At 37.1% G+C, this 15,535-nt stretch overlaps 1 protein-coding gene across 2 annotated transcripts in view; it reads right to left on the minus strand.

The window, feature by feature from the left end:
- Nucleotides 1–15,535, minus strand: part of LTBP1 (latent transforming growth factor beta binding protein 1) — a 204,793-nt gene that overhangs the window by 72,396 nt on the left and 116,862 nt on the right. For both annotated transcript variants that reach the window (XM_010581212.1, XM_010581211.1), the window contains 2 exons: nt 4,836–4,958; nt 3,107–3,274 (listed from right to left, as the gene is read on the minus strand). In XM_010581212.1, the coding sequence (XP_010579514.1) occupies nt 3,107–3,274; nt 4,836–4,958 (291 nt within the window). The remainder of the gene's footprint in view (nt 1–3,106; nt 3,275–4,835; nt 4,959–15,535) is intronic.

A 15,535-nucleotide genomic window follows, 5' to 3' on the forward strand; every position in this document is an offset into this window, starting at 1 on the left:
GATGGGAAAATATTCCTTTTAGGCATCTAAAAGTGCAATATGTTGACATAGTGGAAAATACAATGACTACCACTAATAAATTTAACCTCATACTGTATATACATTTTTACAAAAAACTACTTAAAGACAAGTTATGCATTGCATGCTAGTATGACTGAGCATTCTCCCAAAAGCATGTTCTGGTTGTTATTCCCAGGAGGTTTCAACTCCAGTTTACCATCTTTCTTCAGTTAATTTTAATCTATCATTATATCAAGATAATTTTTTTAATTAATCCTCTTCAAGCAGTATATACTTTCTGAGTATGAATTTAAGTATGCAAATTGTCATCATCATTTACATTGCGTAAGGAATGAAGATCACTATTTCTATCACCCTCTTTTTGCAGAAACCAAAGGAAAAAAGCTCACCACCCCTGTACTAGAGGACCAGAAGAATATCAATCAGTAACAACATTCATTCACAGGATCCCATTTGAATACATCAGAGGTCTCATACCAGCCCTGATCCAAATTCCACTGAATTGAATAAGTCTTTCCACTGACCTCAGTGGTCTGGATAAAAACAAGATCGGGGTCATAAAAAGCCAAATCACCACTGGAAGAGAGGGGAAATAATCTCATTTATAAAGCTGCTACAGAAAAGGGTAATGAAAGTCACGTAGCAGCACCTGCTCTGCTCTCTGCAGCTGCTCTACATGAGCATCAGGTTTTGCAGTCCTAGTGGAAGACTAGAATGAAAAAGAAATATGGGTCAGCCTTCCTCCCATCAAAGATAATAGCTATGCTCCTGTCAGGGACAGGGAGAGCTTGTCTTGAGGGGCAGTGCTTCACTGTCCTCATTGCTCTAGGTAAAGCTATGTTGGCATGAAACATCAAAGATTTAGTCTCCCATGTGCCCGATGTGATTTCTTACAGCTTCTTAAGAGATGCATGGAGTGGGTCATTGCTAAGTTCACAAATTCTGCTTTGAACACATCAAGGTTTTAAAATGAATTAGCATCTAAAATAAACCCGCAAAATACTAGCTATAGGTAATCCACAGATGAATTCATTAAATTGTACATTAAATTGCAGTATGCATTAATTACATACTGTGTTCTGATGGTGTCTTAGTAATAGAAAAGATGAAGGGTCAAACCAAGTGAGTGGATTCAGAATCATGAAATACTTTTTGTTGGGAAATGCTAATATCAAAACTTGCCACAAAAACACCCAACTGAGGGTGGGAATTCTGGTCAAAGGAGGAAGTCGGAGAAAATTTGACATGTGTCCCTTCAGATGCATACTTAGGATGCATCTTGTTTCAGGCCATATTCTCTCAAATGCAGAATAGAAATGTGAGCTTTATTCTACCACAGCTCTGATAAGTGCTCTCAACACTTGGGTATAGAAAGCTGGCCTCTCTCAGTCTCTCTTTTGGAGCTGGCCTACTTTGTACAAATATTTTAAAAGCTGTAAGAAAGTGAGATCATGACTTTTTAATTCAATGACTTTTAAATTAACATGGGATGCTGCAGTAAATACATTACCCCATTCTGGAGTATCCCACTTTCACACATTTTTCAGAAAACTCTGAAAGATTATGAATTTAACCTGTTACAGAAAGGAACATGTTTTTAAATCATGAAAGTTGTCATGAAACGGGAAAAGTGTTTTCCACACAGTTCATCAGAATTTTCTACTCACAGATTTTCTCTCTGAAGTCTTTTCATTAAGAAAAATCGCTAAAATAACCAATTTCACATAATATTCAACTCTGTCTTTTTTACGACTAGACAGCAGTCAACAAAAAGATATATTCTCTGCTCCAGAATACACACAATTTGGTATAAAGCCTCATGCAATATTCTCATAGATGTAAAGCATCTGCATTTAAATTGCAAGTCATCTGATGAGAATATGTTTTCTTATCCATTAAAAAGCCATAGAAATATTATTTATCTCAAAGTGAACTGGACTTTTAAAACCCTAATCAGTGATGTAGCAACCCAGTGGTCATACAGGAAGCAGTGGCTTTAAAAATCAATTGAAATGCTCAAAAATGTTGATCACTTCCATTTCTGTAAGCCCAACTTAAAAAAGTAAGGAATCTGCTGCTTTCATCACGTCTCTGATGCTAGCTGTGGATTTCCCAAAGCAGCTAGCTAGTTTTGAAAATCTGAATCTTTATAAAATACTCCAAAGAAATACATGACCTGTATCATAATAGTGATACCTGCAGCAGCAACCTCAGTAAGAACAGTAGATTACCATTACAAATACCTGTGCTAAAATACTGACCAGGCTGGACATCAAAAAATAATATTCAGTTGATTTTGACTGAAGACTCCAACTTTGGTCATTTAAGTTTTAAGCAAAATTGGGGAATAAAAGGTACTTGAAAGCAGCAATCAGTATCTATAATATGTGGTCTCTTAATCTATGAGCAGCCTAAATGAGGGTAGTGACCAACCAAGTCCTTATATATTTAAAAAACAGTAGGACTCCAGGTGAACACTGATAATACAAGTGAGCTTTATGTATCAAGTAAGGAATTAAGTGAAAGGTGGCATGAAATGTTTATCTACCAGTTTATTGTTAAGAAGGCAACACCATATTTAGCACATTCCTCAAAATGGATGGTAAAGGAAGGTTAAAAAGCACAGATACTCCCATACATATCCCACTAACTGTAATGTAAACTACAACACATGTTGTTCTGTAACCTGATTCTCAAAACCTGCCATCCTTTCACTGGTGCCTTTAACAACTGAAGAGTATTAATTAGATTTTGGCTTAATTTGCCTGTATCTATAGTCAGAATATAACGTACAATAAATTTATCTTCATGTGATGGAGAATCAAAGTTCAAGGAAGTATTCCGAGATGCAAATATTGTTAATCTGGAATTCTATCACAACATAATTCCTTTGTTTTAATCACAAATCCGTATGGAAAAAACTACTATACATGTGATTATTCTACTATCGTGTAGAGAACTATCATAATTTACTGATGGACACTTCTTGTTTAAAATAAATTCTTGGATTTTTTTTTTTTTTAAAGCATGCATAACAAACATAGGGTGGGGGCAAGAGCTTGTATTTTTAATGGGCAGTTCTTACCTGTTCCTGGAAGCGGACACTTCTCACAGTGCGGGCCCCACGCTTTGCCAACACTGCAACAGCAAAGCTGCTTGCTGAGTTGAACAGAAAGAGGATGCATGCATTGCTTTCCTGCACTAACAAACCGGTAGCAGGGTCCTTTCTCTTCAGCAACTATAGGATTATCAGCTGCAAGGAAAGTGGAGGAGACAATGGTACTGTTCACAGGAAAAGCAAAACAGAGAACCACCAATACATTTCCAACACCAGTTAAATCGATTAGCATTACTATCTGCAGAAATTTTATTTCAAACACCTATCTCAAGCCACAATCACAACATAAAAGAAAATTCTTATTTCACATCAAACACTCCTGAATTCCAACTCAACCTAGACCAAGGATAAAAACTATTTTAAAGGAAAAAAAAAAAAAAAATCATTTCCAAACCAGCAGTTGCCATGCTTCCATGATAAAGAGTCAGAATCACCTCTCTCAATTCTAACACAAGTCCAACTGCTGAAGACTAAGGTCAATCACTGGCAATATACAATTGCATCAAGCTACATAGCCACTGGAACATTCAGCTATAAGTAGGCTATATAAACAAGACTGCAAAAGGATTAAGTATCATACATGAAACTTTTTTTATAAAAGAGACAATTATGTATTTACATTTTGTTATACTTAGTTTTAATGTGGAAGAGCCAAAGGCCATAAGCTATGAGTATTGTGAGGTAACAGGAAGCTAAGATCCGTCCACCTTTCTAATTTATGCATCCACATTAACATACAGTTCACAGGTCTGGGTAGTATGTTCACTTAACTCAAAAAATACAAAGACTACCTAATTTTCAACATGACATGTAAAAGCAAGAATGAAAACCAACTCCTTTTTTCTGGTGTTAAGCTGAAAAGTGGTAAGAAATTCTTCAAAATGCTGAAAAACTTCCTCAGTAATTGAGTGTCATTACCTAGTAGCACAAGATACTTATGCTGAAAAAAATGAAAGAATTCACCCACGACTCTAGACTATATTTTGTAACTCTAAAGATAGCTCAGATACGGAGCTTAGGAAATGGGGTATTTTTCACTTGTAAATATTCTTCCCAAAAAACTTAAAGTGAGAAATTTAGTTGCTCTCTATGCCTTCTTTTCTTCTTGCAGAGGCAGTTGATCTCAAATCAAGTAAAAGCTGATTAACAGAGAAAAATATTTGCATTCATGCTGTTCACAACTTTTTCTTCCACCTAATTACTTCTTAATTTTAATCCTTTTTAATAAGAAGGAAAATGTGCCAAACATCATCCTGGGCTGAATGTTTAGTAATGTAAACTACCCAGGTCAAAGCTGCAGAGGTAGAAGAGGGGAAGGCAGGACACAAAGATGATTTTGGCTGGGGGTCTAGCAGAGAGGGGAAAAAAAAATAGTGGGAAGAACTCCAGGCTGGTGAGAAAGAGTGAGTGTATGAGAAGGCTGGATGTGGCCTTGAAGGTTTTGTGACAAAAAAAAACAGGAAAAGATGGCAAGGATCCCAGACAGCCACTGGTAGAGACTAAGGCTCCCAGGACAGAGACAAAAAAGAGGCATGAGCACTGAGAATGACTAAATAAAGTGATAAGCTGAGAAAAGGAGGCAGGGACAGCAAAAAAGATGGGGACAGCTTAGAAGAGTTGGGGCCAGTCAAATAAATCCTCATCTGAAGTACACCTAAGTATCTGTTTTGGTACTCTGATTGGCACTGTTACTTACGTATGCATCTTGAGAGGGTAGGATCTGGCACAAATCCCATTTTGCAGGTACATCTGTAGCTGCCCATGGTATTCAAGCACTCACCATTAGGGCATACCCCCTGTAACTGACACTCATTGATATCTGTGAGAAAATTGAAAATAATCAGATTCTTCTTCAGAAGTTATCTTTTTTTAAGGATGTGCAGAAGAACTGTTACGAGTTAACACTCCAATCAACACTTTTCCCCATACTGACAACATTTGATTTATAAGCCTTTAAAACACTGCTGAGAACATAACAGAAAAAAAAATTACATTTATACATCATTCTTGAGTACTCTGAATTAAAAAACAAATACACTTTGACTGGCTTATCAACCTCTCTTTTCCTGCGTAGATGCTTGCTTGCACGGTCAAACATGACTCACAAGAATATTCACGGAGACAAGTTTTAAGTGACGTAGTATATTTTATACAGGATGGAACACTGCTTGACGCATTTAATACAGTTTTTATTAGTATTTGTATTCAGTAGTGCCTGAAGCTTCATTGCGCTGGAAGAAGCACAATGCAAAAATACCATCTCTAGCCTAAAGACCTTACCCCATCTTAATAGCAAGAATATGCTTCAGGAAGCACAGAACACATGTGATGTGGGGTGAAAAGGATTATATCCATGGGAATACAACTTTGTAATAATTAACAACTGCTTTGATAAAGTTTGCTGTCACTAGGCTACTTGCATCAGTGTCCCTTTCAGGGTGTCACTGAATTATTCTCCTATGCCCCAAGCATTGGGCCTCAGACCTTTATCACACTTGGGGTTGTATTTATAATTCACTTATTCTTAGAATAGGACCTGTCCAACAATCTGGATACCATCTGTAACTAAGTCAGCCAAACTAGGATTTTATTTCAGGAGACAGTAACAATGTAGCTTGCACTGATAATCAAAACCTTAAAATAATAAAAAGAAATAATTAAATACCCCACCCTAACCTATAATTGTCTCCATCATAAATTGTCATGTCTCCTCTTTCAGAAAAATAGAGACAGCACGTTGATATAGACCTACTTTAAAGTGTTCATGCACATTATTCCTACATAAGATTTTCCATCCCTTTCCCTAAGCTAGGGAAAAATGCCTACCTTGCTGGGTAAACAAGCTTCAAGTGGAAGTCAGATATTCCAGCTAGCTCCTTGAAAATCAGGTATTAGTGATAATTTTATCTAAAATACATAATATTTATTACCTTTCCTCTTAGTTTTTATAAAACTTTCATCATTTTACTTGATCTCATTGTATATTGCTCCTGATTCAACACAACCAATGAGGGTAAGAAGTTGAATATGTGAATTATAACAGATGTGCTAGAGTTTGCTTTTGGAAACCTACAGAAAGAACATTTTATTTTCCTACCTTCTTCTTAATTTTTCTCCACAAGTTTGGCTACCTGTCCCAGTACACAGGAGCACAAGACTTAAGCTCACAGTACAGCAGGCTCTAGCAGTTGCCATATCAGCTGTGATTTTTTCCAAATATCAGTGTTGAGCTTATCCCTCAGCTCTTCCAATGCTTCCAATACCTAATCTAGTACCTTGACACCACCTGGATCAACTTCACCTCTATGGACTTAGCCACATGTGACAAAGGGTGATAATTTCTGTCCTAGAACTTTGAATAAAATGTGATGGAAACCACATGAATTACAAAGGATCAGCTTTGCCTCAAAGGAATTTTCAAGTGAAATTCTCAGACTACATGACTTTCTACCTCAGAGGGAGTGGACTACTTAAAAAGGAGAATGGTATAAGAAAAGAGCAGAAAAACCTGCTGAAATGTTCTCCTACAGCAGTCTACCTTTTGACCCATCCAATCTTTGAGCAGGAAGATGTCCCATATAAGTGCAGGAATATCTTATTTAAAGATTGCACTAACACAGAATATTTAGTAAGCTAGACTTGTTCTGATGCACTTGGTGACATTTTTTTAGACAGTTTCTTCAGTCGCTTAGTCTATGTTCTTTCTTTTGCCCTGAAATCTCAAAATATGATTGAAGGCATCTACAGAGTGCCAACTGATCCCAAAAGGAAGATCATCATTGTATCAATACCGTTATCTTCTGTGACTATTGTGAAGAATGAACTTGAATCTTAACAGCTAGCAAACTAAAGACTGAATTACTGAATTACTGATTAATTACTGAAACATCCCTAAATAGAAACATATTGACGCTGTTGCAAAGTTGTCGGTAGGAAAGGACATATTGCTAACCCTCCACTTTCAAACATCAGGCACGACAAGGAACATAATGGAAGAGAAGACTATGAAATACCTAGAAGCTAATAGAAAGCAAATACTGAAACACTCAAGAACTCACTATTGAATTTTCTACCTGTTGGCAATTTGGGTTGTCAGATTAGTCCTCAAATACTAAACCATGGAACAATTCTACTTGCTTTGATGAAGCACTAACTCTGTCATTGGAAACAAGTTAGAGGAAGAGACAGTATGCTTTACTCCGAATACAGGAAAAATCTCGATATCCAGATTCATTTAAAAAAAAAAATCCTCAACGCAATTACACAAATACACAAATTACAGACACACGTGCAGAAAGCACATATAGATTTTGGAGGAAGAGGAAAAGCAAAAGAGAAATTAAGAGATGGAAGAAAGAGAATATAAAAAAATTACAAATTAAGATACATATTTTTAACAAAGACTGTGCTCTTCTATTCTAATCTAACTTTTGTTTTTTATCATTTAATATTAGTTACTCATTGGTGTTGACATTGGCACATATAGTGAAAATAATTGCTCACTGTCTACATTGTAATAGCTGGACATCTTTAAACAACTTTCTCCCTTTACAAGTTTGAAATATACATTTTTATTTATAGGAAAATTAACCTATATTACTGGGGAAAAAAAAAGGAAAATATCTCCCAGAGGACATACATAACATATCACTTTCTCTTGTCGCTTTTTCTGGAATATATCCAGAATATATCCACGTAGAATTAGCAGAAATGCTTTGTCTAATGAAGACAGCATTTAAATTTTAAATCAGTGAAAAAGACAACTTATTTTAAATATTAATTTGACTGATTTTATAGTTCTTCTTTTCAAGGAAAGACCAAGTGTTGTTTGTTAACCATTAAAATACATTGCTATTTGCTTATATGTCACCTTTATGAAAAATTTGGCACTTTTCCTTCCTATCTAGGAGAATAACTCTACCATTCTACATGTATTTAAGCAAGGTAAGTAATTATATAGATTAACATAAGAGCATTCATACTTTCAATGTTTAAAATGATTAATGATGCATTTTTCATCTAGTAGATGATGATTTTACTCATTGTTTGCATCAAGCTTCATTTTAAGGAAGGTTAAAAATCTATATATGGATAAATTTTAGTATGTGAATACTGCAAGTATATAGGCATGTAAAAAACAAAAAGTAAAACCCTGCAGAGTTAGATCAGAAGAGAAAAAAACATTTATGAAACCTGCTTTCTAAGTTGAATTTAATAATTTTATTCACAACACTAGTATTATCTGTACTACTCAACTGAACCATATCTTTTAAGTTCGTAGAACTCTGTATGTTGTAGAAGATACAAATGGTGTCTATTGTTATAATTCTCAAGCAGTTTTTTAACTTTGAATAACTTAGCTACTGAACTGAAATGCATATATATATATACACATATTGACAGTGAAATGAAAAAAAAATGATTCTGTTCTGCAGAAGGGGGTACAAAAATCTGGCTTTGCACTTAAATTCTAGTCACAGGTTACAGACTTCAACTAGCTGAGTGACCTTGAACACTTAGTAGCAAAACTGCTAGTTGGATTTTATAAGGAAAATTTTTTTAACAGCTTATATTTAAGTCTTTACACAGATAAACTGTAATTGTGAAATTTAAAGTCAATTGAATTTGTCATGTCACTGCTGAGAAAAACTAGCATAGGAATGTATTGGATATCGGTGATACTGGGAAAATCCTGTTAGAGCCTACTAATAGTGAAGGTTCATGGCATTATTTACTGAAGTAGCTAATTTGCAGGTAGATGGGATCTTCCTATAATTTATCAATACCCAGTCATCTATCTTTCCAAATGATTCAACTGTTCTGCAGGAAACATTCACAGATGCTGTCGTTACTACTCCTGTATGAAATCTCTTTCCAGATGAACTGTTCTTGTACGTCTCATATTTAAAAATACAACACCCCATTCACCTGTACTCTGTTATTGGTATTTAATGTGGTCACTGCTACATTTAAGTACTGGCTTATATGTATGTAAATACCAATGAATGGTCCTTCTACAGTTTCTGATATGGATTGCATTGGGTCTGCATGGAAAGGTTTTGGTAGCAGGGGCAACAGGGGCGGCTTCTGTGAGAAGCTGCTAGAAGCTTCCCCTATGTCTGACAGAGCCAATGCCAGCCAGCTCCAAGACAGACCCACCGCTGGCCAAGGCCGAGCCAATATGTGACAGTGGTAGTGCCTCTGGGATAACAGATTTAAGAAGGGGAAAAAAGCTGTTGTGCAACTGCAATTGCAGCCAGAGAGAGGAGGGAGGAGGGAGAACATGTGAGAGAAACAACCCTGCAGACCTCCAGGTCAGTGAAGAAGGAGGGGGAGGAGGTGCTCCAGGCCCCGGAGCAGAGATTCCCCTGCAGCCCGTGGGGAAGCCCATGGTGAGGCAGGCTGTCCCCCTGCAGCCCATGGATGTTCATGGTGGAGCAGATATCCGCCTGCAGCCCGGGGAGGACCCCATGCTGGAGCAGGTGGATGCCTGAAGGAGGCTGTGACCCCATGGGAAGCCCATGCTGGAGCAGGTTCCTGGCAGGACCTGCAGACCTGTGGAGAGAGAAGCCCACGCTGGAGCAGGTTTTCTGGCAGGACTTGTGACCCCATGGGGGACCCACGCTGGAGCAGTCTGTGCCTGAAGGACTGAACCCTGTGGAAGGGACCCATGTTGGAGCAGTCTGTGAAGAACTGTAGCCCGTGGGAAGGACTCATGTTGGAGAAGTTCATGGAGGACCATCTCCCATGGGAAGTACCCCACGCTGGAGTTAGGGGAAGAGTGAGGAGTCCTTCCCGAGGAGGAAGGAGCGGCAGAGACAACATGTGGCGAACCGACCCCAACCCCCATTCCCCGTGCCCCTGTGATACCAGGGGGAGGAGGTTGAGAAAATCAGGAGTGAAGTTGAGCCTAGGATGAAAGGTAGGGGGGAGTGTTAAGATTTGGTTTTATTTCTTATTATCTTACTTGATTGAACTGGTAATAAATTAAATTAATTTTCCCCAAGTTGAGTCTGTTTTGCCTGTGACGGTAATTGGTGAGTGATCTCTCCCCTGTCCTTATCTCGGCCCACAAGCCTTTCATTATATTTTCTCTCCCCTGTCCAGCTGAGGAAGGGAGTGATAAAGCAGCTTTGGTAGGCACCTGGCATCCAGCAAGGGTCAACCCACCACACGTATATTCCTCTTACTGAATTTGTCAGTTTTTAAAGTTAACTTTACTGTGCATGTTCTGATGCTTCAGCATAACTTAATTATAGTGTATTTTTAATGCCTCTTCTCCAAGTCATGTCTTCTCAATGAGCTCATAGAATTACTGAGCTGATGCTCTATGCTGAATTACACAAGCCTATCTAGGGATTCAACAGAAACAAGCCAAAAGTTGATAAAAAAAAACCACCTTCAAATTTTCAAAAGAAATATACATACATACATGTAAGAACAGTGTTTATTTAAGAACTTTGGGTAAAAAAACCCCAACAACCAACCCTTCCAGATTCACTACCTACTTCACTTTATTTCAGACAGTGGTAAAAGGCCACCTACTCAAAATGTTTCCTACCACCTGCCAGCCTGCCCAGCTGTGCAAATTGCACTGGAACCAACTTGTTCAGGCAGTTGGAAAAGAAATCTGATTCAAGATTTACAGACTCTTTTTTTCTTTTTAGCCCTCTATTTCTTGTATATAAACACAAAAAATATTTCAGTTTTAAATTAGTATAGCAATAATAATTAATTTGCTCCATTGTAAAAACTAGAGAAAAAGCTACTTTGAAGTAATCTGAATAATCTTTTGTTGTGCAGAAGCATGAACTGATGATATGCTTGTAGAGTGATTTGATTAAACCTCTTCATCTACACAGAGGAAATATTTTGAAGGACTATGTAGCAGTCCTATAAAACCATAAATATGTAAATAAAGCTTTCTAAAGACCAACTAAATATTAAATTCAATTTTCAAGGAAAACAGAGTAATGAAGTTCCACTGGTAAAAAGCCCCTGTGTTAGCAATACAGAAAAAAAAGGTTAAGCAAGGAGCTTTTCCACCCAGCACCTTGCATGGCTCCACAGCAAACTCTCATAGTAGGTGCTGTTATTTATGATTTATAAAGAACTGGTAAATAAAGCCTTGATTTTGTAATAGATGGTGCTTGATAAATGTGAATGACTTGACCCTTCTCAATGGTAATAAACTGGTGTAACCCCACTGGTATGAAAGAAGCATCATCATTCTGCACTGGCTCATAGCCTGACTCTTTGCTGTTACTCTTTAGTATTATACTTGCCAAATATATGCAACTGGTCCTTGACACACTGTGCTCCTAGATTTGGTATTCTGTCTCCATGAAAGTTTGACAAGAAATGAAAGCTTTACTCTTACTTTGGATTTGTTGAGATGGCAGTGGAAACCACATGCCATCCCAGAGGCCCTGTTGGTGACTTGGCTCTCACAAGTTCATCCAAATGCACAGAAACTTTGCCGTAACCAGGGCGTTGACAGTGGTGCTTCAGTACTATACAGATGAGACTGCTGTGTCTCAGCTCCTCCTATACCCTCTTCTAAGCACACAGCTTGATATATGGTGAGGTCAGCTACCACATTCTCCTCCAGAGCCACCACAGCGCTCCCAGCTTCGAACAACTCAGACACTGTAACCAAACTGCTGCTAATCTATCCCACAATCTTTCCCACCAAGAAGGACTTAAAACAACAACAGTTAGTGTGTGATACCGTCCCACAGATTTTTATAGGTCTACTGGGTGTCAGGTCAACCTGCTCTCAGAAAATGCAATGTGTTAATGACTCACTGCCACTGAATTTCCTGGGGAAAAAAAAAGCTAAAACAACCATTTCCTAGCTGAATGCTTGTCTGCTTATGTGAAGAGTGCGACTACAAACAAAGTAATCTTCATGACAAAAAAAAAAAAAACCAACCCTCCAAAACCAAACAGAAGTGAAGGAGGAAGATGGGAACAACATTAAGATAGTATTCATTTAAACAAGAAAACACATGCTAACATTAAACTTGTTATAAACCATGATAATTATAATATAGTTTCACTAAGTCCAAAACCAACTTCATCTTCAAAGAACTTTACATACATTAATTAGTAGATAGAAGATGGAAATGAATGGATAGCTCAGATATCAAAATAAAAATTTACTTTACTCATGGATGTTTCTCCTTGTTTTCTGAGAACATTCATGAAGAAATTTTACTTGGATTTTTGTCCAGGGTAAGGCAGTCTCCAAGGTTTTACATTAGAAATACCCCAAAACACAACTGTGTTTTGAAAGCACTTTACCAGAATCTTGTTCCACAAATAGTTAAAAGAATCAAATGAAGAACTGACCTCAGTTTTGACTCATGACCACACACACACACATGCAGTTGCATGGGCTGAATGCCACAATACTAAATTAAATTTCATTAAGTCTAAGTGCAGTCAACAGTTAATATAACAACGTATTTTCTTCTAATAACTGTGATTTAGGGAAGGACTGAATAGTCCAGAAGAAATAAAAAAAACCAGAAAACTTCTGAAAAACAACTTAATCCTTATTTGTTACTTTTCTCTAAACAGTTCTCCTTGCTTAAAGATCCAAAACCCCAGTGGCTTTTCAATATCTCAATCTATATTATGATTTTTTACTTAAGTATTGATTTACTTGTTCAGCTCTCTTACATGCATTGCACACTGGGGAATTGTGATGACTTAAAAAGAAATACATGAATCAAAACTTTAAAAGGCGAAAAGTTAGATATGGGATCAAATTCTGTTCTAATGTACTTAAATTTAAGTGACAAAGCATTTATATACCTAATGAAAGGTTTCCCTCTGGATAATGTAGAGGTATTTGTGTACAGAAGGGTACAATGTAGTAGAATCTTTTTCTCTCTCCACCGTATGACGATGCATGGAAGAACTCTGTGCTGGAGGGGAGGACATACTGCAGAAGGTATTACCTTCCAATGTTCTGCTTTCATTCTCCAATTCTACTATAGCTTTTAAAAATAGATTAAAACAGTCTTTGGGGCTGCATTAGCTGCTGTTCAACACCACTTTGATTTTCTGCTGGAAACATACATGCAATGTTCTCCTACCTTTCCTTGGGCGATGTCATGCCTAATTCAATCACATTCAGGAAGTGAATCATTTCAGCTTTATTTCAGGATTAATAATGCCATAACGTAGCCTGAGTATCCTTTCTCCAAGGATAATAAACCATGCCAAGTGTAAACATCCAATCCTAGGAAAATTTCTGTGCCTACTTATAACAAGAACTGTACCTGTCACTTACTGATGAAAGAATATGCTTTGCTTGGTTACTGTGAAACACGCTGAGTGATTTACTGCATCATAAAGCTACTCTAACCTCCTTTAATTTGCCCATTTACTGAAATACTTTACTAGATTTACAGCAAGCAAATATGAAAATGCTTCACAGCCTACTGGTCTTCTACTCATTCACAGGTCAACACAACCTGAAGAGCTTTGATACCCACTATAGCTAAGCATAGTGTTGCAGAAAGACTAGCTGATCAGCAGAGAGCTGTTCTGCTATAGACCAGCCTACAAAAGCCGATGGTTGGAATATCAGCTCTGTAGTGTTTCCCTTTGGCAGCCTCCAGCTGAAAGAGTATTTGGGAAGAGAAGTTCACTGTGTTTTGGCTGTGTTAACCATTATAACAGCTCTTCAGACCACCCAGGCCCAGCTGGCCTAATGCAGAATTGCAGGAAACACTAAGGTGGTGTAAAGCTGTCTTCTCTGCCTTCAGCCTTGTAGCTCATTTGGACACATGCAGCAAGTCCACTCTCTACCCTTTTCAGATAGCGAGTGAGGCCCATATTTGGTCACAGACATACTGGAATTTGAAACATTCCTATAAAATGAAATTCATTCTTTCATCTCCATGCTTAATGCACTGAATTTATGCTCATCAGAATCATCACAGCTTGGAGTATTTAACCACATTTAAACATTTAACTTAAAAACAAAATTCTAGAACTGAACATACATGTTTATTAATGTGTTCTGGTCAAAGCTGCAATCTGCTGACAGTATGTTATTTAAATCTATCTATTCATTTTAAAAGAAAATATTTTTGCTCAAGAAAAATAGTCTGAGTTCAAAAAAGTCAGGGGTCACTACAAGAATTTTGAACAATCCAAGTGTAAACAAAAATAGTCTTTAATTTGTTTTCTGAAAGAAATCAGTGCTACCATTCATGGAAAGAATGCAGTCAAATTTCTTCTCAGGAACACTGATAACTTTGAAATGATAGTGTCAACTATCAAAATTGGATCAGGGCTTGTTTTTTTTACTATATTATGTTGAAGTAACTAAAAGACAATTAAAATATTCATAAACAAGACTGAAGAACACTAAGAAGTGATTCAGTATTAATTAAAATAATAATCCTGCTTTTGAAACAATGGATCTCATTTCTATACAATGCACTTTCTATTTTACGTTTGGTAGGTGATTTTTGATTACATGAATAAATCTGTCTCAAAAGACAATAAATTCAGATTTCCAAAGTCATATTACATGCATAAACAGAAGAAACAACTTATAATTTCACAATTTTTAGACAACACATGACACAGATGACAAGGCATAAAAACAAAATATGCAACAGCTTCCAGCTAGGACAGTCATGATATCCAGAAGGTTCTTACGAAAATTGGACCAAGAAAGGCAACTTGTAGGAGCAGAAAGCCTAGTCAGACCACCACAGCCCTAGTAGCTGCACTGAAAGATTCAGAATAAACTTGTGGCTAGAAAGTACTGCAGCCCTTCTCATCTCCTCTGTCCCAAATGCCTGTTGCTGGAGGACACAAGCAATCTCAACATCAGCAGCCCACAGCTGGTTCCAGGCCTAAGCACCATGGAAGTGTAAATTTCTGAAGGAGGACTTCTGCACTTAACTCTGAAATCAGATTTCTATGCTTTTCAAAAACTGACTAACTTTGTGTAAATGACTAAGTAATAAAACTGAATGGAAAATATTTATCTCCTTTTGATGCAAAGAGAGCAACTTGCATTTCAATAAGAACTACACACACTTAAGACACTTTGCTGCATTTAAGCAAAGCAAGCCTTCTAGATGAATTATATTCTAATTAGAATTTCTCAAAGTACTGGGCAACTTCTTAATTAGAAATGACCTAGTGGTCAGTCATTAAATGTTATTTAGTAATATCTGCCTTGACAGATGTTTTCATGCAGAAAGTGCTTTAATATGCACAATTTCTCATGTTTCAAATTAAGACTGGAGTATATAATTTACCTCATTTGTGAAAATTTGACTCATTCTGGTAGGTATACACTAGGCTTCACTGGGAGTGCCATCTGACTGAATGATCTCCAACCTGGCTCAATATGCAGGT

This window comes from Haliaeetus leucocephalus, unplaced genomic scaffold, assembly GCF_000737465.1.
Source record: "Haliaeetus leucocephalus isolate CR32 unplaced genomic scaffold, Haliaeetus_leucocephalus-4.0 Scaffold752, whole genome shotgun sequence".
Lineage (NCBI taxonomy): Eukaryota > Metazoa > Chordata > Aves > Accipitriformes > Accipitridae > Haliaeetus > Haliaeetus leucocephalus.